Source organism: Eimeria necatrix, genomic scaffold (genome assembly GCF_000499385.1).
Source record: "Eimeria necatrix Houghton genomic scaffold, Enh_scaff75, whole genome shotgun sequence".
Classification (NCBI taxonomy): domain Eukaryota; phylum Apicomplexa; class Conoidasida; order Eucoccidiorida; family Eimeriidae; genus Eimeria; species Eimeria necatrix.
Genome location: NW_013651750.1, coordinates 1 through 26,162, shown reverse-complemented (window position 1 = coordinate 26,162; position 26,162 = coordinate 1). Strand labels below are relative to the sequence as shown.

At 51.2% G+C, this 26,162-nt stretch overlaps 4 protein-coding genes across 4 annotated transcripts; 1 reads left to right on the top strand and 3 right to left on the bottom strand.

Moving 5' to 3' along the window:
• Positions 1-6,972: 6,972 nt before the first annotated feature.
• ENH_00074600 (hypothetical protein, conserved) lies at positions 6,973-8,016 on the top strand (the record flags this gene model as incomplete). The annotated part of the gene is given in 2 exon segments (XM_013577611.1): positions 6,973-7,134; positions 7,138-8,016. Coding segments are annotated over 2 exon segments (1,041 nt in total).
• A 768-nt stretch (positions 8,017-8,784) lies between these two features.
• ENH_00074590 (dynamin-like protein, putative) lies at positions 8,785-14,602 on the bottom strand (the record flags this gene model as incomplete). The annotated part of the gene is made up of 17 exons (XM_013577610.1): positions 8,785-8,872; positions 9,189-9,261; positions 9,406-9,509; positions 10,188-10,315; positions 10,647-10,678; positions 10,854-11,058; positions 11,186-11,295; positions 11,460-11,562; positions 11,649-11,801; positions 11,914-12,025; positions 12,294-12,451; positions 12,596-12,769; positions 12,986-13,094; positions 13,261-13,392; positions 13,700-13,797; positions 13,988-14,236; positions 14,396-14,602. 17 exons carry the CDS (start codon positions 14,600-14,602, stop codon positions 8,785-8,787), a joined length of 2,235 nt encoding a protein of 744 aa, XP_013433064.1.
• Positions 14,603-16,753: 2,151 nt separating this feature from the next.
• ENH_00074580 (hypothetical protein, conserved) lies at positions 16,754-23,400 on the bottom strand (the record flags this gene model as incomplete). Its single annotated transcript, XM_013577609.1, is given in 12 exon segments — positions 16,754-16,997; positions 17,116-17,457; positions 17,653-17,762; positions 17,930-18,055; positions 18,250-18,426; positions 18,645-18,804; positions 18,963-19,130; positions 19,266-19,383; positions 19,511-22,076; positions 22,081-22,382; positions 22,515-22,854; positions 23,047-23,400. Coding segments are annotated over 12 exon segments (5,007 nt in total).
• A 2,160-nt stretch (positions 23,401-25,560) lies between these two features.
• ENH_00074570 (hypothetical protein, conserved) lies at positions 25,561-26,162 on the bottom strand (the record flags this gene model as incomplete). The annotated part of the gene is made up of 2 exons (XM_013577608.1): positions 25,561-25,869; positions 26,078-26,162. Coding segments are annotated over 2 exons (394 nt in total), but the record flags the coding sequence as incomplete, so codon positions are not given.

Below are 26,162 nucleotides of genomic sequence, written 5' to 3'. Positions count from 1 at the left end.
TTTTGAGTTGCATGTGCACCTGGAGACCTGTGAAGCTGACTCCCACTCGTAGGCGCTGGAACTTTGGTACTATGTCTTCTCAGCAGGTGCTTTAAGCTTACGAAGCCGTTCCCCGCTGTCAGCTAGGACAGCTGTCACCGGTGGAATTCCCCTTCAAAACAAGCCACGTAATGGCATTCGACGGTTTAAGCTGCTGAATGGATAGCCCACTCTAAGCCAACCCCGATAGTCTTGTTGGCTGCGTCTACTCAGAGTGACGCGCGCAATGCTAAAACGTACAGTACTGATGATGAAGTGCACTTCGCCGACAGAAATATTTACGGGTCCTCCGGTTCTCCCTGGCGTGGCCCAAGGGCACTTGAGCCGCAGTCGCACAAGCAAGGGGCATGGACACGCCAAGAGTAGCAAAGAATCCACAACTACAATGAATGAAATACTCAGGGCAGCTGTCAGGTACAGAGTACATGGATCTGGACGGATTGGCCCCAGGCGCATGCTGAGTCAGCCCCACACCACCATAGGCAGCCGTTGAACAACCATCTGCAGTACGGAATCAAACGTTCGAGTGAATAGTCCCTGCGCTATTCACTTCATGATAAATTGTGCAATATGGAACACTTTGCGGGAACTCTGAGGCACCTGTATCCTTCCTCAACGCGCCAACAGGCCTACACCACACACTGTTGGATAGTGGGTTGTGGCGATTGCTCAAACAAAGTGTATGACTAATGACACTCCAGGTGGATGAATTTCAAAACAGTTTGTCTTTTCTTAAGAGGTTCGGATGGGGCATCGTGCCGAGGGGTCTGGTGCAGCTTCAGGAATCAGTCTCATGGGTGCATCTCCATACGGTGTGCTGGGCCCTCTGGAACGTTTGAGCGCGAAAGTCCCTAAATAAAAATACACATTTTAGGCAGTCTTTTTAGGTGACTGAAGTTATCTGCAATTCGAATATTGCTAAGTTCGCAACTGGAGTCTAGGGAAATTGCATTTGTTAAGTTGACGTGTGGCAGCGCCCGAGCGTGCTTAGCCAAATGCATGCGTCGTGCCTCGCAAACTTTTATCCAGCCTGCTCCAATATTATTGGAAGCTTGCTGATTGGCTGGGAATACCTTCCCGTCCGACGCCAAAGCAATTCACCTCCCGGAATGGGCTTTTCTTCGTCTTACAAGCTTGATACCTGCAACTAATCGAGTGGCATGCGGTGTTACTAGAAGTGTGTGGTTAAATATTCATGTATGTTCCGCATGATCCTGTAGCTAGTGCCGCTCAAAAGTCGCAACATAAGCTCAAGGGAGAAGGAGCAGTCGGAAGCCTGTAGTTTCCGCCGGCCACCGAGCCTCTCTAGTTTACCTGCCTCCACCCGTAATTCGTTAGCTGCATTTCTTGTCTATATGTAAGAACTAGTGGAGAAACATTTTCAGTGCCTTCTATTTGGTGACGGCCGGGTTGTTGGCAGATCAAGTGTAGAAGAAACGCATTATCTCTGAAAGAACGGGCACAGCATACTGGAGCAGCGGTTGCAGCTAGTGATTTCAAAACACAGCCAAAAACTTGTCATAAATACTCTCACACAATTACCTGCACCCAATTCCTATTAGCAGCCTTGCAAAATATCCAGTCACCATTGAAATACTTAGCTTTTCTCCCAAGGTAGGAGGGGAACACAATGCTTGGGATGCGAATTTCTGTGTATATTGGCGCGCTATTGTAGGCAGACGCCGACATTGTTGCACTATCCTTGTGCAAAGAGTACCAGGGAAGAGCATCCCATGCTTTAAGGCTACATTGGAGGAGTGAACAGACAGTTACTACTACTGAGCATTCTACGGTTGGCTACTGAAGCTTCAATAATCCTCGCTAGCATTCTTTAATTGAAGAGTTGAGTGTTTTGGTTCCTCGAGTATTTGAACTGCGTCATTCAATGCGCATTCAGGCGGATCAGCAAACCAGCAAATCACGTCAATACGATAGAACGTCGAAGCTAAGCAACAATGCGCGCGGGTGTGCACGATGTTTGTTGAAGCACCGTTCACTGAATGCATCCTATGGAGAAGGTTATTCAAATGAGATGTGGCTGCACAGCCTCGGCTAAGATTAAGGGGCGAAAGAATGAGCCGTCCCTTCGTCACTCTACAGGCTACCGCCGTAGTTATCTTCGCCTACAGCGTATCCCCTACCTTATCACTAGAAGGAGCCCTTGTTATTGGGGTGTTTGAGTGTCTGAATCCCTAAAATTTTGCTGGTTGAGGAAATACGCATCACGAACGCAGGGTGCACCATGCATTTGGAGAAATACGATCGTGAACTGCCACCACAAAATGTCAGCGAAGCAGAATGCTACTTAACGTGTAGTGTTGCAGGTGCGTTTCGCTGAGCACGCGCCTGTCACAGTAAGTTTTCAGTCTGCCCAGGATCAATGACGCTATGCTGCTAAACGAAGTAATCGGCCCTGCTCTGTCATGTAGTGTATCAGTCCACATAAAGGGGCTGGGAATACCAACAAACTTTCAAGTATTTTAGACAGAAATATTTTCTGTTTTTGAAGCAGAAAGTTACGGCAATAATATCTATGGAAAGCCGATGATCTCGCTAAGCGAGTGTTGCTGGGTAGGGTCACACCACTGGAGACCTTCGGCGGCTACCACAGCCCCTGAGAAGTCCTTACGAATATCCCCTTCTCAAAAAACACGTAGTGTGATGATTCTTTGGGCTGAGAAATGCAATGCTTTTTGATTGGCTCCTAATAGTTGGCTCAGTGTGGTACGTTTTGTTGGTGCGTTTCACGCTGCAGGGACACTGTCCACCACAGGGTTCCTCCCCTACGCTCCACACACCCAAGTTTTTCACTGAATGTTATCCTCTTCAAATCGGCATGGAAACACTGGGAGCATCTTGACAAAATTTGCGTGCCTCCTACCTTCTGATTCAACCCGTTCAACTCCCCGGCAGGCTTTTGTCCGAGTTTCTTTGTCGGTCATTTTGACTGCCTGGTTGCTGTTTCTTCTACACAAGGGCAGCTTGGATTAAAATAGTACAGCGGACTGCTGCAACGCTAAGCGAGAGCCTTCAAGAGAAGCATGTGACCTTCAGAGTGAAAGTTCAGTGCACAGGTGAACACTCAGTGGCGAATCGTATCCACTGCATTACTTTCTTTCCTCTCTATTCCATCTTACTCAAGCCTTATGCTTGGTAGAGCTGCTATGCTGAGCTGAAAGTGTGGCATATGCTCGGATTCTGGCCTTCTCTGGTGCGAAGTTCTCCAAAAAGAATTTTTCAGTCAATGATGAGGAGCGTGTTGGACAAGCTACTTCCGGATGGAAAAGACGGTCGAACCAATGCACCTCAGAAAGCAGCAGGTGCATTGGCGAGAAAACTGAAACCAGCTGTTCCTTTATTTGAACAGACTGAGAATGACGTTTCCGATGAAGGTATCTGCCCAAGAATTGTGACAAATCAGGTCTGCCGCCGCTCGGATGACCACTGCAGTTGCATGGATCAACTGCGCAGCTGCACGGTGCGTCAATGCACACGGAAAGCTTCAAAAGACACACACGACAAATGGGGAGGCATCTGCAGCCGGTGTGGGTTTAGCCATAAATGCAGCGGCTGGCACTATACCTTCGTCTGCAGCCACGGTGAGGCAGATGCTGTGCGCTTGAAAAGACTTTCGTGCTAGAGAGTCCACTAACACAGGAGGGAAAGAACAGGCCAATTTTTCTCCAAAGGGAGCAATATCTGGCTGAAAATGTCTACGATAAGCTTCGACACGGGCCACGAAGTCCTGTGAGCCAGATAGGTAAGTCAACTGCCACCGGATCCCCCGCAAAGAATCATCAGCCGGCAGCACCTCAGCCGATCTCTAGTGATCATGCCTCACACAGCAATCAGCGAAAGATGGCTTTTCTGAGGGGTGGCCTACAACATCACGGGAAGTGCCATGTGAAACCTGTTCTCCTCTTTCCAGGCAAAGAATCACGAATGAAAGCTCGCAATGACACTGGTGCGCCTCCAGTGTTCTTTTGACACACGTACACTCCCTGCAGCTTAGCATTTTATTCATGTCGTGTGCTGTAGTGCTGGACTCACGAAGGCTTCGAATTTGCTCACGCTAAATGCGCCATAACAGGACACCCTGAAAGATGGGAAGAGATATACAGCGACGAGACTGGACAAACAAAAGGGTACATACCTAAGGAACAACGAATTGGAGCAGCTCCGAAAAAATTTCACTTTGGACAGGAGACCAAACAAACATCTGGGAGCGATGATGGAGGGAGTTCGCCCTCTGCTGGGTTTGAGTTTGTTGCTGATCCCCCACGGTGCAAGGCACGACGGCTGCTGCGGCTTTCCCATGAGCAGCAAATGAGGGGATGGCGGTGGAGGTACGCAGGTCTCAAATCCGCTTTGCGATGGAATGGGAGCAAGAGCAGCACCGTTTCAACGGCAAAAGGGGCAGCTGGTGCAGCATTTGCTGCCGCAGGTGAGAGAAACATTTGTAGAGGTAATGCTGTAGTGCGACTCATGGGCTCGGCTATTTTGCCCAGCATGCTTTTGGGGAACTTCAAGGGCGGCTGTGTCTACAGTTGGGGCTAACCCAGTTACGGAGGCAACACCTGCTGTACGTAGCGGTTGGTGCGGACAATGGCAGCTCACTCCCCTTGATTCGCTGAATGGCTTCCTGGGTAGCTGCAGCTGCGAATACCAAAGAAGCTGGAGTTTCCCTTCTTCACCTGCATCATCAGCCAGCTCAAACAGAGACGTCTCAGGTCAATCACTGGAAGAGAAGCCTCAGTCGTATTTTCACAAAACATGCGCCGATGCTGGTGATGCTTTGAAGCACCACAGCAGTACCCCACAGAAAACAGCAACTCTTCGTCAGAAGACTATGACGCTGTTTCCATACCACCCATATGCAGCTTTTGAGGTGCGCTAAGTTCTCCATAATATTTTCAGTGCACAGATACCTGCTGCTGAGGCACGCGTCTGTCTGCGCATGTCTCATTCTAGCCGGCTTAATGCTTGACCGGCACTTCCGGATTGCCACGCACGTTGCCCTTCGTGACTTTGAATTATTCTGTCTCTTGTCTTGGCCTAAGCCCTTGTCAAAGTGAAAGTGCCGTGCTTTCTTGCTAATGCTGCGTTCTGCTGAGGCGCAGACTTCACGCTCAGTTACAGAGAGCGCCGATCCACCAGGGCGCGCAATTTTCCGCACATCTGCAGAGCAACTTCACGTCTTCTGCACCGTGTCAGCTTGTATTCATTTATTTCGACATAGTCTCGTAACCGCGCAGCTAATTTGTTCGTTGCCTTCTCATCTCTGGCGGAGTCATCGCGCGAGTGCTGCGTGTAACTAGCCCGACAATTTGCTGGGCCGGCTTGTAAACGAAGCACGGCATACAATGAGTTCTGTGACCCTTAACTGCATAAAGAATATTTGTACATGTCGCAAATTTCGACGCGCCACGTCGTGCCCTTGCGCCCGTCTGTTTGAAGACGTAGCACCCTGTTCACAAGCGAGCGTACTTGTGCGGTGTTCTGTCATTGCCTTTCAGGGACACCTTTCCCTTTGCAGCCTCCACCGTTTGTCTCATTGATGCACCGTTAACTGTGGCATGGTGTCTAATGCATCAACATGCATTGTAGGCCAAACGGCTCAGTGACCGTCCTCATGCCACGATACACTGACGCGTGCAGACCTGCGGCGCTCGAAGAGTCACAGTGCTGCAGCCCACCAGCTTGAAAAATCAGAAGCAATGGCTCACGCATCTGGTTGCTTAATAACTGCTCTCTCAATCCCGTCGGCAACGCAGCACTTTTACCCCATGTGCCAACTGTTTTGTTTGACGCACTGTTGACTCTGTGGGTCAGGCGCAGCAGCAGTTGGAAAATCAATGCCGCTGCAAGTTCCAGAGAAAAGGCATCAGCTTGAATATTCTCGTCACGGCCCTTTCTGGGATGGAAGCGGAAAGAGTATGCACACATATTTTTTCTGATGTGAGCTACAATGTTGCCGCTTGTCCTTCTTCATTTTGCTTCTTTCCATCAAGCGTAAATAGCTCCCCCACGTAATACAGCCATCTGCAGTCATTCACGAGGTTCCTTCACACTTGAAAAATTTGCTGTCTGGTAGGCATTGCGCTTGCTTCGGCTGCTTGTTTCGGCTCAGTGGGAGGAAGTCCGTCGCCAGCGTGTATCTTGCGGGGTGGAATTTATTTTCCGGCCCCCAAAAACTGTTCGTTTCGCCGAAGATACGCTTTTTTGGTGAATTGCATTCACCTGAAATCGTGGCTGTGCCTGCTCGCGGTCGTGTGGAAATTCACCACTCGCGATTGTATATTGTGAGTTTATTGGGGCTCTTGCAGTGCCCGTTATTGCTGTCACTAGTCTTTCTTCCGCTCTGACTCATTGCGAGCTTCGCTTTCTGGAAGAATGGGGAAGAGGCAAAGCCCTGCAGCAAGGGGAAGCCGAACGAAGGGTGCGTTGCCATGCAGGCGTCGCCCAAAATTTTCCCGCGATTTGATGCTGCAGTAAGTCACATGTACTTTTGCATCAAAGTAAATCAAACAGAGTAAGCTGGTAGACTACTGGAATTTGGTTTCTCAAAAGCAACTAAACTGTTTAGTGGATGAGATGTGTGCCTCAGGTCCACGTTTGTCTTTCCCTCATCCCACGCTCTGCCTTACCTCTCTCAGCTGGGCTTTTGGCATTGTTGAAGTGCCTCCATGCTGTGACCTGCCTGCTTCCCCTTATCGTTGTGCAACAAAGCGCATCTCAAGAACAAATAATGCGCGAGTAAGGCCGCATCTGCGCTACCAGCAGAGCTGGATCCAACCAACCAATGTCTCTAAGGCTTAAAGGGTCGGTGCCTCTCCCCACAGTCTAAGTTGTGCGAAAAGCTATGCTTTTTTATGCAGTAGATGGATCCTTGGCCTTCAACTTGCAGCGTGTGACTTGGTAACTCAAGACGGCATGCTGCTTCCACTGCGTTCAGTTGCACATGAACTTGACGCTCGCACCGACTTCCAGCGACGAGCACAGGATGAGCAAATGATGTATTCCGGTCCCCTAGAGCGTGAAGAGGAACGTTACATTCTATGCAGGTTCCTCTGCTTCGCAGTGAAAGGCAGCTCTTAGGAGTGCCCAGACGCCTTGAGCTCGTCTATCCTGCAACAGAAAGCTTTCGAGGCGGATGGCGATGGCAAAAGAGAAAACAGCCAGTGTGAGAACAGTACGCAAAAACAAGTTTTTCTTGATGGATGCGAGGAGAGTCCTGTAAGAGACATGTTGGAAAGGCAGCCACAAACAGGGGGCCCGAAAAGTTCCAGCAGAAGGGGCTTCGAAGGTGGCTCACATTGCCTCAGTGCCGTACAACTTCCACTTGTGTTGAAACTGCCAGCGAGTAGCGGCATGGATAAGGAGTTGCCTCCATGCGCTTGCTGCGAGGAAAGTGACAGAGGGAGCACATCCGTTGCGACACCTTTGGCCCTGCGGCGAAAGTCGGCAGAAGCATTTGCATTGTTGCTGCGCCGGAGGGCAGAATATAACTGCTTCTTGCCATTCCTGTTCCAGCAGCAGATACATTCAAATCGACCACGGAAGCTATATTTATTGCAGCAGTGGGAGGATGAGGAGTTGCAGCAAGGAGAGCAGCAACAACACGTGGAAGCTCTTGTTGGCCTGCGTCTATTGCAGACCAACAGCCAGCCGTACACCGGCAACAATGTACGCACGCAAAGGCACCTCGACAAACTACGAGAGCATTTGCACAAAATGAATCATCAGCTACTTCAGCTACAGGAGAAGAGATTTTTACATAGGCTGCTGAGCAAACAAGAACTGACACTCCACCCCTTGCTTCGACCACATCGAAGCATGCTACTGTTGGACAATGTCACAGAATGCGGCAAAAGGAGGGAACTGCTGTCGCAAGTGGCTCAAATTGGCCTACTGGTTGCACTAATGATGGGAACGGGTGCTCTCTTGCTCAATAGTGTGGCGCGAGGGGACCACTGACGGACCAAACCCATCGAAGCGCTCCCCAGCCAGCCACTCTGTAACTTTTGTTTTCAGCGGATGAATGAGCCAGGATCAGCAGTATAAGCACGTCAGTTGGCATGTAGTGCCTTGCATCTAATTGTGAGATTTATTAATAACAAGCCACAGAAAACACGAAGTTGTGTGCAGAGATAATACATGGTCAACCAAACACCCAGCATTTAACGAGAATAGCCATACACTGTAGGTTTGTCATCTTGTTTTACTGCAAAGAAAGCTGCTTTTTCTCCTAAGCCCTCTTGCAGTGAAACTGAAAATGGTTAACACTAATCGCTTTAACTCATCGGCTTCTGTGTAAACAACAGTAGGCTGCTGCTAAACAACAGTAGGCTGCTGCTTTCATTTGAAGATAGTGGCTAGTATGGAGGATCTGGCGACTGCTAAACTGTGCTGCGTACTGGGCAACACAGAGTCCCGTGCAACAGTCCTGTTCAACACGCGCCTGAGCAGAAGCTGCTCAAGCGCTTGCAATAGCAAACAGAGCTATTCACGGTATACAGTACGGAAAGCGTTTTGAACGAGTTTTTCTAGGCCAAACAAATACAAACTTTGACAGCAATGGGAGTAGGCCGCAGAACAACGCAGCCGTCAGGGGCACCCAGCACTCAGTTGAGCGTCTCAGTCCCGCCCCTTCTAGACTCCTGTCGAGTTGCCTCGTCTGTGTAGGATGTAACTATGCCACAAAGTCTCGTGACTGCGTCTTGCATAACACCCAAAAGGTTAAGGCTAGAATGGTCGACGAGATGGCAACCCAACATCCTCTGACCCAAACTCCCTGACGCTGGAAACAATATCCAGCGCACTCCTTATCGACCTGCGACAATACTGAGGACAACAAACTGATCTTCGCAATTAAGAGCAGTACATGATTCTCGAGAAAATAAGAACCACTGAAGGAAACATAACGACAATCGAAAATTTCAAGTGCTGCTGGTACCGAACTCCATGTGCCTCTGGGTGGGAGGGGCTACGGAAGCTGCAGGGGCCGAATCAGAGAAGGCACTCTCAGGCACCTTGGATGCTGGATCGAGGTAATATGCAACAAATCACTAAGCAACGGATGCGAGCTCGTTGAATTAATTTTAACAGGCGCCTACACAAAAATGAAGATGCTTCACTGAGCCACTCACTTCAACAATTGCTTGCACTGCTGTCGTTTCGCACTAATATCCCCAGCCTCCTTCATAAGCTCTCCGAAAAGCTCTGCAAAGTAGCACATGCAAGGCTAAGCACATGCATTGCGCGCATTCATGCGCAACCGCTTGAACATGGCCAAGCAAATCAACACGTAAGGATGTGGATTTGCATTCAAAAGGCAAAGAACTTGGGGAAGCACACCAGCCTAACCTTCTCTATAAAGCTGAGCTACCAGCTCTCTCTGCAGCACATCCTTCGCGGTGTTTACCATAAAGTACATGATTGCTTTTGGTACTGCGTCTGCAACATTTTTCCTGCGAGACAGACAAGGAAACAGGACAAGCCTTGAGATCATCATATACGGTGCAAATCCACCCGTGAACTTGAGAGCAATGACACTCCAGTACACTTACTTGAGCAACAAGCCTGCGCTACAAGCTTGAAGAGTGAGATATCTGCACCTCTATTGCGCACAAAAGTTTGAACACAAGCTTAGCCTGAATTAGTCTCAGTGAATAACAGGCACTCTAACAGCCACAGATCTCTGAAGAATGCGCTTTGGCACAATATATCTGCACATTTATTGTAAATAGGAGTGTGAACACAAGCTTGGCCCGAATTTGTCTCACTGACCGGCAGGCCTCTAACAGCTGCGCTGTGCATGGGCTTCCGGATACAACGAGCAGCCACAGATATCTAGAACATCCACCTTGACACAATATATGTGCACCTTCATTGTGCACAAAAGCATGAACGCAAGCTCAGCCTCAACCAGTCTCATTGACTGACAGGCCCTCTACCAGCTGCCCTGTGAATGGGCTTTCGAATACAAAGCGCGGCATAGATATCTAAAACATGCACTTTCATGCAATTGGGAGAAACAAGAAAGCCTGCAAAACTGTACACGTGAAATTTGGATGCACATTCTCACACTAAACGTCACTTTAAACGGAGGATGAGCTGCTCAATGTCATGTAATGACATCGACGCACCTAACAATTTGGAAGTATGACCACAACAGAGACTTGATAAGCTCTGTTTCAATTTGTTCCCGGTCAGATGGGGTGTCTGATGGAGCGACAACGGGCGGAACAGCGGGCATGCGAATACCTCCACCTCCCTGGAATGAAGAGAAAGCCACACACTATGACTGTCCTGTGGGAAACTCTGTCTGGCAGTGCTATACTGCATTTGCGGGCAGATTATTAGTGCAGGCACTCGCTCAATGTTAAGCTCTAGATGTCAAAGTATATCTTTGATGCTTTTAAGCAAAGCTAAAAGGGAGTCTGGCACTGATATACTGCATTTGCGGGCAGATTATTAGTGCAGGCACTCGCTCAATGGTAAGCTCTAGATTTCAAAAAGTATCTTTGGTGCTTTGAAGCAAAGCTAAAAGGGAGAAGACAGGCAATAGAATGCGCGAGAAAAAAGGGCACGGTGCAGCTACTTACCCGAAGCTTGTCAAACGTGGCAGTAAGACGAGCTGCAATTCGACACAAAACATGCATTGGGAGAGCCGCATCTTCCGTAAGCAAAGAACAAGAATGACACCACCTCAATAAACGCCGCTGTCAAAGCAGGAGGCGCCTGCCTCTGGTCCCAAAATACAGAAACTCGCAAGTGCTAAGCAAATGTGTGCGTCGACTTCTAGTGCTCACACTCTGCCGTGAATCTCTCAGCTGTATTAGCCATGTCCGAGCGCTGTGGATGAGGTTGCTGCATGCTTGGCTGTAGCATCTGCTGCGGCTGCTGTGGAGCCGGCTGCACCATATTGGCAGCATTGTGCCTGCCCCCGTGAGGAGACGGTCTGGAATTTTTTAAAAAGCTGAAGAAGCCACCTTGTTGTAACACACCTCCAACGCCCTACAAAACGTCACACGCCGCCATTTACGTTAATACTCTTCAAAGCCTGTTGAATATAACTGTGTCAACCTATACGCGAGACAACCAGGGTCATGTGTGGAGGCACGAAAACAGAAGGGGAACATACAAACTCTCCCCGAGGTGATGGCGGTAGGTCTTTATCTGCAGGTGCTGCGGGCTTTCCACTTGGCTGCTGCTGATGCTGTGGAGGCTGTAAAGAGCTCCCAAGACCCGGCGCTGCAACCACGTAGAAATCATGTCTCCACAAAAGGGTATATGCTTTTATCAGCCACTGTTCATTTGCAGGACTCTAAACAAAAAATTCGTTGCGAATTTCTGTCTCTTCAGCCATGAGCAGAACACGATTCATGCAGCACGGAGAATACGTCCAATTGTCCTACAACATGAGTCGCGTCTCCCACTGGCGTTATCGCCAAAGAGGCCCGGAAGAGCTTTGTTGCTCATAAAATCCGGATGGTTGGTATTTATGTACGCAAGCTCGATCTGCACAGTAAGCCACAAAAAGCACGGCTTTAACGTACCTACCACATTAAATTGCCTGTGGCTGCACGGCCTAAGCACGAACTCACTTGGATTATATTATGAATCATTTGGTTTGTTGGCGCAAGGCATCTCTTCAAAACGCCACAAACAACTTCCAAAATGCGGTCTCTTAAATTCGTGAATCTTGACATTTCCGGTAGTTCAGATTTTTCGACTATCTTCTGCAGCTCATCGTACACCTGAGAAGGCACCATCATTCTCCAAAACCTGCTGCACAGCTCCACTTCGAGTGAAACATAAAGCTGGTGCCTGCTGCTGCTGCTTTAGTACAGACAGGAGAGGATGTCGTACTTGCTCCACACAAAGCAAAGAAGGGCTTTCCAATTGCTGGATTTGTTTCTTCACGAGAATTTCAAATGCGCTTTCCGGTACAAAGAGGGCAGCTTTGGGCCCTGTCGCATTTCTGGTGGAAGACATAAAGAATCACGCAAGACACTGCTGGCCACAGTACGATGAGTCAAAAGTTCTGTGTTCCATGTCCCCAAAGGTCAAAAAACAATTCCACGCTATTTTGCGCACGGTCCCATGTATAAGTCTACTGTCTGCTGAGGGCTTGATGATTTCGACACCCACAGAAACTGCTAACCACGAAGTGCTCTAAATGGCTCCAGAAGTTCGACTCACGCAACCTACTCTTTAGGAAACGTAAATGCGAGAGCAAGAGCCCTTACCGTATGGCTGTGCGGATTTCATGGTCTGTTAGGCCACTAAGCGGGTCGAATTCGGCCAGAGCCCGACCGTACCAATCATGGAAGATAAAATTGATACGAGCACCGCCCATCAAGTGATCCGACGAATGCTGAGACTGGAGCTTTCCATCAATCGCATCCTGAGGAAGCAGTAAATGGCCAAGAAAAAACCCGACATTGACATGGGTAATCGTCTGCTCATCGAAAATGTCTCTCACCGATCTTCCTATTCACCCTCCACCCCACGCAGGAAACTCCCGGGAAGCGGAAAAAGAATACTCCACCTGGAAATTACGTGCAAACTTTGAAAAGAAGTGCAAGAGCAAAGCCCCAGCATTTCCCTTGACTTCCAGCAGTGGATCTCCGTAGCCCGCCAGTTCCGCTTCTGCCTCCTGGAGTCTCTTCTGCAGCCGCTCGCGCAATTCTGGCAACGACTCTCTGATGTGCTGCATTAGCACCTGAAGCAAAACGAAAAAAACCCGGAGCAAATACGCTTCGATGGCAAAAACTGCGACGGCAGCAGCCGCATGAATTGCTGGGTCGTGGAACACGCAAAACCGCCGAACAAACAACGATGGAGCCTGCACCGGGGAGACAACGCGAGGTTGGGTTCGTGGACATTCCTGATTCAGCATCTTCGCAAGGTATCGAGTGCCACAACGAGTCCCCAGGACCCTGTAAGCTGGATGGTTCTGGAAAAACTTTGCCTCCTCTTCCTGTACTGCTCTGGGAGAAAGCTGTTCACGCGTCTGGGCGAGGCTTCTACACACTACACCAACAAACCTGAGCTCAAAACAGATAATATGGAGGCAACAGGACAGCAGAACAGCACCAGCACTTTTGTTCTGCCAGGAACCGTTTGCGCAGACTCACTGGCGGAATAAGATTCGGCGTCAGCGGCAAGAAGTAAGAACAATAAGAGTTTTGCATAGACTCTTATTGCGCTTACCCCCGTCTTAAGGGATATACTTTCCCTAGGAGAACGTCAGCACAATCAGAGCCCTCCTCCATGGTGTCAACCTTGGTAACGACACCGATTGTCCTAATGCCCTCCGGGTCTGCCTCACGGGCGATCTTGAGACTACAAATATGCACAAAGCAGATCGCGAAAAACCTCATCAGATTGAAAAGGTGTGAGCGACGCAGACTAGTAATCGAAAGCTTCAGTGCAATCGCCCAAACAACCCACAAAACCTGCAGCTATCTACCAACCGACGCAGCAACATGTGGTGTGCAATGAAGGGTCACCAGAGTATAAACCCAAAAACAGTGAGATGCTCTACACAACGGTAACAAGAGCGAACGACGAAGGCATTCAGCGAAGGAAGCCAGTAGAAGCAAACAAAGTACAGCAAAAAGAAATGTTGCACGTGAAAAGTATCACCAACCTGTCAGAGTTGGCGATGTCGGTATTTGCCGCAGTGATGGCAAGGATCACACAGGAAGGTTGACTTATATATTGCAGGACTATCTTGCGGATTTGCAGCTGCATAAAAAACAAAAGGCTCCGCCCGTCCTGCATGGAGAAGCTCCGAAACAGAGAGTTCTGGAGGCGCCAGAAAAATCTATTTGTGCGTAGCTATTCCCATTTCAAGGATTCGGCACGTGAGAAAACGCATGCCCCACAGCGAGAGACATGCAAGGCAGAAAGACGCCATGGATGGAGGACTTGTTACCTCGATATCCGAAGGCTGATCCCCAACTGGCACTTTTGTAATACCTGGTAAGTCTACCAGAGTCAAGTCAATAACGTTCGGAGAGAAAATCTTGAGGCAAATAGGAATAGGCGAGATGTTCTTGGAACGCCCTGTCACCCTTTCTGTCTCCCTTTCTATTTCCCTCCTGATCTGAGCGAAGTCTGTAAAGCGATGTCCAGGAGAGTGACTAAATTCTCCCCATTCCGCCGACCCAGCTGTATGCTGGAGCTGCAGCATAGGCGCCGCAAAAGACGCACACGAAATATTCTTCTAGACAATTATGCCCAAGTAAGTCTTTCGTTAGTTCAGTGAGGCGCAAGAAGAACCGAAACGAATGTTTTGTACACGTACGCAAGAATTTGCGTACAGCCAATGACGAACTCCTACCTGAAGAATTAGTGGCCGCCTGGTGACAATACCGGCGCCTCGGGGAAGGAAGTCCTTGCCAATCACTGCCTCTAGGACTGAAGACTTCCCCACGGACTGCGCTCCTACGACAGCTATCTGCGGCAGATCAAACGTTGTGCCATCTGCACTCCCCAGTGTGAGGAGCGCGTCCTGTAGGCGATTCATAATGGGGATTAGCTGCTCCATTGCGACGTCCCAGTAGACAAGTTACGTGCCTCACAGGCCAGGCAGCTAGCTGCATCGCCGAGCCGCGGAATGCTACCTATTGGAAAGTGGCCGACTGGCCAACTCCAGTTTGCCGAAGTGCTGCTGCGAGGGTCGCCCGAATCCTCAAGAGGCGTGAATTAGCCCCGCAGCCCACTAGCTCGGGATGCGCACTGCCAACGATACATCTGCAGGCTACTGCGTAAGCGCGTACGCCAGTGAATCCCTGAAGCATCTACCAATAGAGGGGTCGGGCCCACACTGTATAGTTAGTGGCACAGTTGAGCGGTCCACCAAGGGCAGCCACTAAGTCTGCCAAAATCAAAGATACGCAAGACACGTGCCAAGTCACCTTGTGAAGGGGGCTCGCCTCTGCTAAACAGGCAAGGTAGATCGACGGTAAATCAAAGATCTTAGAAAACGCCTCTGCAGCATCACCTAATACGCTGAAGGCTCCATCCACGAACTTGAGAAGCCATGCCACGCATGCAACACCAGTCCGTGCTGTTCCAAAGGAGACCATTCACCCGAGACGCCGCATATGATTCTTTTGTTTAACTGACTAAGCTCAGACAGGAATCTAGCCGGACACTGCAAAAGCTACGGGTAGGGGGGTTCGGGTCGCTGCCGACTTAGAGGATCACAGCCCCGTCTGAAGTAATGATGCGTAACACGAATCCCCTACATGATTAGGACTACAGGCAATGAATTGGAGAACCTAAACAAAAGTCTATGTGGTAGTACCAATGCTGCTCAACAGAAGTGTGCGGGAAGTGCTGGTCCGCAACACAAACGCAACCTCGTAATGGTACCACCAGAGCATTGCAACAGAGGGGAAGCTCGCTCACTTTGCGGCCAAAGAGCATATTGAAGCCTACTACTGAGCATTTCATTGATTTAAGCACCGCCTATCTCTCGTTTGGGGCAGAGTCCACACGTTGCCAGGCAACCCCTCAGGACTCACATACAGTGCTCGGCGAACAGGAACATTCGTCCCAAGTGCGTAATCGCAACAAAGCGCCCAGTATGAACAGCAGCTGCTACTTGGGATGAAAGTTAAGCAAACCCCTCTACTTTAACTGTCACGCCAACTCACATGAGCAGCGCTGTTGAGCGTTGTTGTAAGACAACAATGCCAAGGCGAAAACCACGCCCCAGTCAACGGGAATTCGCCGCACGCAAACGCTAAGCAATTGTGCAGGCAACCTGGCTGCATGAGCTCGCTTCAGAAACGCCGGATGACCGCTGTAAACTGCTCCCTACCCTTCATGATGAACACAACTACATAACTACATTAACCTACTAACAGAGCCCTGCACTATCGGCCGCTACGCAACAGGTGCGATTCTACGAGTTCTCCGCAAAGTAAACAACCATGCTCAAAGCTGCCCACGCAGCAAGACGTCCGCCGCTGTCGGTGTAGCATGGGTATGCATGGGCGCACACGGGTCACCCGCTCAACCACCTATATAGGGTGAAAACAGCATATGTGAAGATGGCGATGAAGGGGCGATGAAATATCTACACCAAAAGCGACAAAGCAATACAGAAGGCGGTCGTCTGTATAGTGGTTCTTTGCTTTTCTCATTACTCGTATCAATTCAATGGGCAACCTGCCTACTGCAACTGCGGCAAGCGCAGCGGCCCCACCCATGTGTTCCCGACATGACGCAAACGACGCCAGAGTCTACTCGGCAAGTAATGAGAAAAACGATGCCCACTTATCCAAGTTCTGTACAACCAATGAAGGCCCGAAGTTGCAGGCCCAAACAAAACGCAAACGTGCTACCCCAAAAGAAAGGAGGGCCGCAAGCGCGCAGAGTCTTCCCTATCAAGACTGCCGTCTTTCGACGAGATATCCCTACGAGCGTACAAATCCTCGGCAACTGGAGCTTCTCGGTGAAGTACGAATGTCCCGTGAGACATCCTGTGCCTGGTTCCCTCTGGTCACACTTCTTGCGCACTAGAAGACAGATATACCATCCGTGCACGAGTCCACCTATGTGCCTGCCAGAATCTCAGTTACTGCCCAGCTGGTAATGCAGTAGTGCGAGCTCTGCCTTGAACAGCTCCACACCCGAAATGACCAGCATCGCAAAGGTTCCACTGTTGCATTGTCCGTACTTGTCACAGTTAGGCCCTTGCCTGCGCTGGTTGCGCAAAGCCAGCTGGTCCAGACTCCTTCGGAGAACATCTTGATTGCGAACAATTCAGCTGCTTGCGGTTGAATCTCAGAAGAGCCTTGAACTTTTCGAGCATCATCCGCGTGTTTTCCCCGTAAACAGATTCGATATCATCGTGTTTTCCACCCTCTATGCCACCGTCATCATAGTCCGTCAAGTCGCTCCCATCCGTCAGATAAAATCCAGCATGCGAACTACGCACACAGCAGAAAAAGTGCGCAAACAGCCGATACGCCTTCACAGCAAAAAAGACGCTGTGAGCCACAGCACGTCTCGGACCAAAGAAACAACCATACGCAAAACAGAACCCACCTGTCTGGGCACTCAACTATAGGGCAGCAATCGTCGCCGCAATACTTCGTATTCGTCTGTTCAAGCTCTGCACGAGCCGCTGCGATTCGTGCTTTTGCCTCTGAGGCATCTAGAGCCTCTTTCCTGTATTTTTTCTTTGTGCGCGATTGCCAACTTCCTGATTTCGTTTCTTTAATCGTGCGACTTTGCCGGCGATTCCGATGCTGTTGTTGTAGCTTTTCTAGTGCATCAGCAGAGCCACCGTGCGTCTGCTGCTTCTGCTCTTGCCTGTCTTTTGTGCATGGGTGGCGCCGCAGCCCAAACTGAACAACGGACTGCGCTGCTCGCATGCCAGTGTCAAACCTAAAAACATGACCACAGGCAGACTCTCACCACTTCCCAAAAAAGCCATCACTCCTGCCCGCCCACCGCAGCCAGAATGCAATCGTTTCTACCGCTCCGCAGCTGTGGACACGTCACCAGCATTAGTAAAATCCGCCTATATCACTGCACGGTGCAGCGAGAATGCCACAGCAGACCTACGCTCCGTCTACACACTGGTTATAAGAGTCCGAACAGAATTCCCCCGCAAACGCTACACGGGGAGCTCCTAGAGGATGTGGCGCCCTCAGCCACTGCCAGTGAGTCGCCATGTCAGCCCCAGGCTTCTGCAATTCAACACAGTCAGGACGCTCACACAGCCATGAATGGAGAACGGTTATGGCAAGCTAGAGAGCATAGTGCTTCCCGGTTCCTGCAGCTACAGCTGATTTCACACATCAAGATAATGCCACACCACTGTTCCATTCCTCTGACTGCAGCACATTTTCCTTACTGGGTACGAATATGAGCCTCGAGAATACTTATCAGAATGCCACCTGGTGACAACAGATGCTATGAGAGCTGGCCGAGGGACATAGCCGAAGAGCTTCCTTAAGTCATCAAGCACCTCTTCAGCCACCTGAGAGCAGGTTGCATCACTAGACAGAAACGCCAATATGCGAATCGCTTGAGAGCGCCAAATCCTCCCATTCTCAACTTATCATCACTGAACACACCTAACAAGACCCACGTATCCTATGAATCAGATGGTGGAGAAGTACAAAACCAACTAATAGAGCTTGCCTTTACTGCGGGTGCGTCGTGGTGGCTTACTTCTTTGTCTGTCAGAGAGTCTATTGCAACGGATGCCGGAGGAAACAGGTGTGCTAAAATGCAGCCTGTCTTCCCATAAGCATGAAGATTTAAGTACTGGAAACAAGAATACGGTGACGAGAACGACGGGGTTGAGTGAGACCAGAAAACATCGGAGGGTGCAACCCGCAGAACTACCTGTATAAATGCCAAACTCAGGGTCGCACAGCGAATCCTTTTACCTCTCGCTGTATATGCGTGACAGCAAAACATACCTGGCCCTCTCTGTCCTTTTGCTCTAACTTGCAGACTGATGAGCATCCACTCAGCCAGTAAAGAGTAAAGAAACAACATAACATAAGGAAGGGAGCATCGGAGACGCATATGCAGGCTCGCAGATATACGTGGACACGAACCTTATTGTGGACTCCCATGCCCATGGCCGCAAGAGCCGCTACCTTCTCGGCTGGAAGTGGTGGTTGGAATGTTACGCGAGCTGCTGTCCCCTCGTCTTTCTCTGAAGACTGCTGAAGTAGCGATACCGGCAGTGCCACAAGAACAAATCGCGAACGAAGCCTGAAGCCACAAGACACAAGGACAGCCAACAAGGTTCTTTACGAGCACCATGCGCGATGCCTTCACTACAACACCAAGAACCTGACGATATATGCTTTTCCTTCCTGGCACTGAGAAGCACATAATGCACTTGGCATCACCATTTGCGGAGCACTTACTCTTGAGCTTCGCTTGAACCGTCGTCGGAATGGCAGCGGACAAGACAGGGGAATGCAGAGTCTTCATCAGTAATGGAAACAAAGGACACACGCGTATTGAGCCGGAACCTCTCGGGAGACAACTGCCCACGAAGCATGTCAACTAGCCAACTCCAACTCATGCAAATCCTGCAAACAAAACACACTTGCACCGGATATAAAAATAGCCAGTGGTTCTACAAGCATAGACTAAATCGTAGCTGGAGGCATCAAAGGTGGCTCCCTCCTGCATAAATTCTAGAAGCGTCCACAGTAGTCGCGTACAGATCTGAAGATACGGAAGGAGGTATAGCTGCAAACGGCCTCACGGCCTGCGACTTCTTCCGGTCTCTCTCGGCGAAGGCACATGAAAGATTTTCGGCATAGCGTCGCAAACCTGGCCCTGAAGAGAGCAAGTCACAGAAAAGAAAGTCGACGTAGCGAATACTCGAAAGACGACTGAGAACAGCAACAGCCCCGAACCATCAAGCGTGGCTTGATGCCTGGCAGTGGTAACACTCAAGACTTACAAGCCAGAAGCCGGTATTTCGGATTCTGTAATCTCTCCACGTCTCGCTTGAGCGCAGGAGTCTGGAAGAACGCAAAAAGTGCGGCACTGACATCTCCAAGAGGAGCAGCGAACCCAAAACGGCTTCTCAACATCCGAACGACCATTGCTTCCACTTGGCAGGCACAGCACTCTCCGACATCAATTTCAGTGCTGCTGTTGTCCTTCCTGTCCCTTGGGACTGCCAGAGAGCATAAGTCCTTCAACCGTCGCAAAAGTGTGGCAACCAATCCCCGCAAGGCCGACGGCAAGTAGAGCGACTCAAATGTGTTCTGATGAGGAGGCGTGTCCGCGCCTTCGGCCTCCTTGTGATGTATCTCGCACGCAGGCAGGAAACTACAGGGTGAAGAAGCTGCCTTTGCCTCCGCTGCTTCCTCTGCTTTTAAGAGCGCAAGAGCTTCCTGCTTTAGCAGAGTGAGGACTGAGACGGATGATCCCGTCTGCTGCTCCGCGGCAATCAAGGATACAGGGGTTGCGAGGCGGTAAAAAAGAGCATGCGCTAACGACACCACCAGCATACAGAAACGCCGCCCTCCCCTAAGCCAGTCAAAGTAATACGGGTTTTCCCACCCAGTTTCCCCCGGAACTATCGCAACACGGCACTCCGGAGAAGCAGCGGCAAGATGATACACACTGCAGCCCCTTCTGCGTGGCTTCAGCCGGACGTCATTCTCGTTGCCAGTGAGTCCATGCATATAATTCGCGCCTCCATCGATCCGCACGCTGCCATCTTTTGCTGTTTTCCCCTTTCTCCGACATGCTCCCTCCGCCTTTTGAGCGCTCCCCCGTGGCTGTTTCTCACCTGCAGACGCTGGTAATGTGATTGACCACACACGCCCCCCGAGACGACCCCTCGCCTCTATTACTTGGTAGTCAACCCCCGCTCTTTGGCAATGTAGAGCTCCAGCCAGGCCTGCCACGCCTCCTCCAACAATCAACACATCGAAAAAACGGGCTGGCTGCCGAGTTTTTGTGCAGCTGTTTCCAGGAGTTCCTTCAGGCGCCACTCCAACGTTTACCTCTCCCGCGACTGTGCCACCCCCAGTAGCACTAGATCCGAAATTGCCTGTTCCTGAGGGAGCCTGAGCAGTCGGCTGCGCCGGACGGCCTGCACTCCCACCTGCCCCTGCTCCAGTGCTGCTGGAACCTCCACCAGAAGGGCCCCCAGCGCCGGCGCCCCCAGCCGGGCCCCCGCCACCACCTCTGTCGGTTTCAGAGTCAGAAGAATCGCCTGTGTCGTCACTGTCTTCGTCTTCATCCCCTTCTCCTTCAACGTCATCATCTCCCTCTTCATCATCATCTTCGGCCGCGCCTGTCGCTCCCGATGCTCCCGAACCTGGCTTCGCGGCGTTGCCCCCTCCAACGCCTGATGCGCCGGCCCGTTGCTGCTGCTGTTGCTGCTGCATACGCAGAAGTAGCAGTTGCTGCTCCTGAAGTTGCTGGTGAAGAGAGGCGGTTCCGCTCGTCTCTCCCTGAAGCTGCCCCGGCGCTCTAGGAAGCTGCTGTTGCGCTGGTGCTGATGCTGCGTGGTCCGCCTTGTCCTGCCTGTTGGCATCTGACGCTGCGGCTTGGTGTTGTGGCTTCTGCAATGCGGCCGCTGGGGCAGCATTTGCTGGTGGCGCCTTCCCCTGTACCTCCTGCTGCTGCTGCAGCTGTTGCCAGGGCTCCTGCGGTGATGCACAGGTATTACGCTGTGGGTCCCACATATTCAAATAACAGAAGAACTTCGGCCTGAGAGCTTCCGCGTCCACCTCCGGAGGGAGTCGGCGCCACTTCTTGCATGAGCGGCACTCCAGCCATTTCCCTCCTCTCTCCGCCGCCGATGCTGCGGCTGTGTCCGAGCTTCCTTCTCGGCGCTCTGTCTCTCCTGCAGTCCCCCCAGATGCTGCGGCAGCTGCAGTTACTGCGCTCCCCGGAGAAGCAGCAGCCGCATTGGGCGTGGCCCTTCGGGCAGCATCGAGCAACCGAACTTGCTGCTGCTGCAGCAGCTGCAGCTGCTGCTGCTGAAGAAGCTGCAGCTGCTGCAGCTGGCCTCCAGCTCCACCAGAAGCGGAGCTGCCAGCGTGTTGCTGCTGTTGCGCTTGAGGCAGTTTGGCTTGCTGCAACTGCTGCTGCAATTGCAGCTGCTGTTGAGTAGCCGGCGCCGCGTTGCGTTGGCCAGAAGCAGCAGCAGCGGCGACTAGCTGCTGCTGTCGGAGAAGCTGTGTTGGTGGGTCAGCCTTGACGTCTGGTTTGGCTGTTTCTGTTGTCCTTGAAACACTCGTTGTGCGCTGTCTCTTTGCAGCGCTCTGCTGAAGTTGCTGCTGTTGTCTTTGCAGCGCTGCTGCTGCCTCCAAAAGCCGCTGTTGACTTTGTTGCGGCTGCTGCTGCTGCTGCTGCTGCTCCTGTTGTGCAGGATCGGGCTCCTCCGGAGCCTCACAAGAAGCAAACTGCGGGGCCCATGTATTCATCCTGCAGAACCACTTGTCGCTAGTTATTGGATTAGGAGCTCTTCTCCACTTGTTGCAAGCATCGCACTGCACCCAGTTGTCAAATACGACGGGGGGCTGCTGCTGCAGCTGCTGCAGCAGCTGGTGCTGCTGTTGTTGTAGCTGCTGCAGAAGTTGCTGTTGCTGTGCCTGCTGCATCTGATGCTGAAGCTGCTGCTGCAACAACTGCTGCTGCAGGGCAGGAAGATTGCCACCCGTAGCTGGACCTCCCCGCTGTTGTTGCTGCCCCATCTGGTGCTGCAGAAGATTCTGACGCACATGCGCAGTAACAGACGCAGCAGCATCCGCAGCGGGTATGAGTCCTGGGGCAAGAAGCACGTTTTCTCCTGGTGCCGCTGCAGGACCCTGCAATGGCAAAAACGACTCTAAGTGACTCAAATGGACTGTTGCTCTCCAACAGCTACACTGCTGTGCCTCCTAGACTTTACACTGCGGGCAGCTATAAAGACGGCTGTGCTACTGCCGCCGTTAGATGACTTACTGCATCTGCTGCACTGTTGCCAGTCTGAAGCGGCCTCTGCACTGCGGCAGTGCCCTTCGACGGCGCCCTAGACTTCGCCTTGGCTTTCGCTTTAGGCCTTGGGGCAGAGCTTCCCGCAAACCGCTGTTGTTGAAGTAGTTGTTGTTGCTGCAACTGCTGCTGCTGCAGCAGTTGCTGCTGTTGGCGCGTCTGCTGCTGCTGCATCTGAGCAGCGGGGTCTGGCTGCTCAGGAACACTGCAGGAAGCATATCGCCTGTCCCATGTATTCTGTTCACATACCCAACTGGGCTGCGTTATCTCGTATGGAGCCACACGCCACTTGTCGCAGCGGTCACACTGCATGAACGAACAGAAGCAGACGCAAAACGCCTTCGCGCTACAAGCTTCCCAGTACACCAAACGGAGCGCATCCTCTACTAGAAAATGGAATTGGCAAAAACTTGCGACTTCGCCCAAAACAAAAAGTAATGCTGAATGCAGCACAACTAGTGACGAGTCGTGCACCTAGGGAAGTCAACAGGTACCCACCTGGACCCAATGAACCTTCTCCGGTTCCTGCTGCTGCTGCTGCAAGAACTGCTCCTGCTGTTCTAAATGCAAGAGCCTCTGCTGAACTCCCGAAGCACTAGTTGCTCCTTGGAGCTTTGCTGTGATCCCCTGCTGCTGCTGCTGCATTCGCAGCAACTGTTGTTGCACGTGCAGGTTTGCAGGGAGCTGATTCTGCGGAAACTGCACACGCGGCTGCTGCGCACCTCCATGAGGAAGTGGCGTTGCCGCTCCTCCAGCCTGCGGCTGCTGCGGCTGCTGCTGCTGCCCTTGCTGCATCCCCAAAGTCAACAGCGGCTGCTGCTGGCCCCCTTGCTGTTGCTGTTGCAAGGCCATCGCCTGCCGAGCGGCAAAAAACTTCCCTCTTCTGGCCAGGCTATGCAGGGCCTAATGTCACAGCGCCGTTATGAGGCCTTCCCTACACTAATTTGTGGAAACGCCGAGGCAGTCCGTGAACTACGACAACACAGCACGGCCAAAGAGTCCCCAGCATGAGAGCACCGGGACTGAGGAACTCGCACTGCTGAAGTGGACGTACACTTGTTTGGAGAAGAGAAGAGCCGAACACCAAAGCAACCAAACAAACTCGAGCGCAAGCCAAATCGAAAAAGGCGCCGCATGGAGTACTCAAAACGGCTGCCGGCTACAACTCACGCGTTGCTGGCCCGCCGTCTCCTCCACAGGCCAGACGTATTGTGTCTGTGAAGAATATGACAAGTTCTACCCAAGGAATTGAAAAAGAACGCCATCACCTCCCCGGACAGGGATGCCAGCTGTGGCTACTCCAGTGGCAGGCCACAGCCGGACGAGAGTTCACGTGGGGGGTGAGGGTGCGACTGCTGCTTGTTGTGTGGCTGAGTCCCTTGCGTCTTATTGTCCTTTTATCACTCCAGACGAATTATTTTGCACAAGTTCACTACTAGCTCAGGCCCCTCTACACACGGGCTGCAAGAGACTGCTTTTCTGGCTGGGCTTAGCAGCACAGACCTCCCACGTGTCGTGGTAGTAGCTGCAGCGCAGCTCCACCCACGCAAAGTAGCAAGACTCGCTCCCTCATCTGCTTCCCCTACAATTTCCAAGGATTGTGTCCTATTTTTCAAGCGTTACGTAGACGACACGAACGGGAATGTGCACACGGAGACGTCATAGCACCTTTGATATGCCGGGTGACAGTTCTGGAGTGTTGCTCTCGTCGGTACTTGAATCGCCGGAGGGGCTTCTCGCTTGTCCCCACGTTCCCGTAAGTGTTAACTTAATCATGGGGCTAAATGATGTCTAGATGACTCACGGGTACTCAGTGGTGCAGTGTCTGGAGTCACTTTGGACATCCCAGCTGTGCTAGACGAGACGCCAGAGTTAGTAAGTGCTCACGCCTGATTTCCGAGGAATTTGACGACAAACTGTGCATTAAAGCGGAATAGCAGCGTATTGCTTCTCACTGGGATTGGAATGGCATGAAATTTTGAAGCCCTGTCAAGCATCAGCATTGTGGTACGTTGTTCATTGTTGACTCGGGGGAGAAGTGCTGCTCAAAACAAACGAGCAGTTCACTAGTATTTTGTTTTCGGAGAAATTTCGACATGTTCTTCTGCCCAGAGGTTTTTCCTATTGTGGAAGATATTGGGGATGGAAGTGAATCTGATCTGTGCAGGAGCCGTCATGCACAAGTGCCACAATTTGAGGGGCGCTTCACTGCGAATTTCAGCAGCTGCAGGTGCTGCAAACGTTGTGGATGCTTCTGTCATTTTGCGCGCTGAGCGTTGTGTGTTCGAACTATGCAGACGCTAGGCAGATTTTGTCGACCATTGTAATGCCGTTTGCATCCACACAAACGCGCGAGGTGGACCATCTAGTGCTCAATTCCCTCCTTAAGAAGACGAGTTGCAATGATGAAAAAAGCAAAAAGCAGCAGAAATTGTGGAGATAATGGAGCCGCAGGTGGTACACATGCTGGTTACTCAGTGACAGTGCTTTGCGATCCGGAGAATGACTTCCAGCAGCCATACCGGTGCTCACTGCGCTGGGCTTCACATGGTGAATAGCGCGAACACAGGCTAAATGCACGAGTTGTGCTGAGTTAGGGAGTGTTTGGTTTCTTCTGACTGCCACAAGTGACGCGGCGTAGGCAATAAGCCGTCCTATGCCAGTAGTGGCTACACATGGGGACATAATATTTGCTGGCCCCTTCCAGAATGTGGTGTGCCACAGGCTGTCCCCTAGTCCACTTCTCCCCTATCCACGCTGGAAGTCGAGAGTCATACCTACAGCCTGTGTTGTAGTCAGCTATGTGCATTGATATAATTCCCAACTGTCATCCTCTTCCTACGCCCTCCAGTCGCCAGCACCGACTAAATGGCACCTCCCGATATGCGTAGTTTTCAAACAACTTCGTATAAAAACAAATCGCGTTGCCACTGTACACATCAAAACTTCGTCAACGATTCCCATAACAGTGCAAAAAAACTGATGCAACGCCATTAAAAGCAGAACAAAATCTCAAGCCACGAAAATTTCCACGGCGCTGCTTGCCTGCTGCTGCACAAATGAAGCAAGGCCTTTGGTAGTCCGCTCTCCCATAAACTTGATTGGAGTATCGGATCCTTTCTTGAAGAACCACACAGTTGGGAAACCAGTCACCTTGTACTTCTCGTCCGGCAGTCGGTTCGCCGCGCCGTCCATTTTCGCCACAACCAGTGACTCGCTAGCTGTCTTCGACTCGGCCGCAAGCTTCCCAAACTCTTCGTAGATGGGCTCGAGCTTTTTGCAGTGTCCACACCACGGGGCGTAAACGAGCAACAGCACGTCCTACACAAAACGCGAAACAAAACACCACGAATCCTCCTAAACAATGCGGCCGCTCATTCAATACGCAGCGCGCTTTCATCTACACAAGTCACGCGAGCAACAATCCTTTGCAGTATTTCGAGCTAGCACGAGCGGTAGCGAGATATCCCTACATTCCAAACGTGCGCTGCGTGCTCCCGCATACTAAGTCCCGTTAGTGATTTCCTACCTTTCCTGCATCCAGAACCTGCGATTTGAACGTGTCGCCAACCACAACTTTCACAGCGCCATCATTCACCGTCGGAACCGGCTGC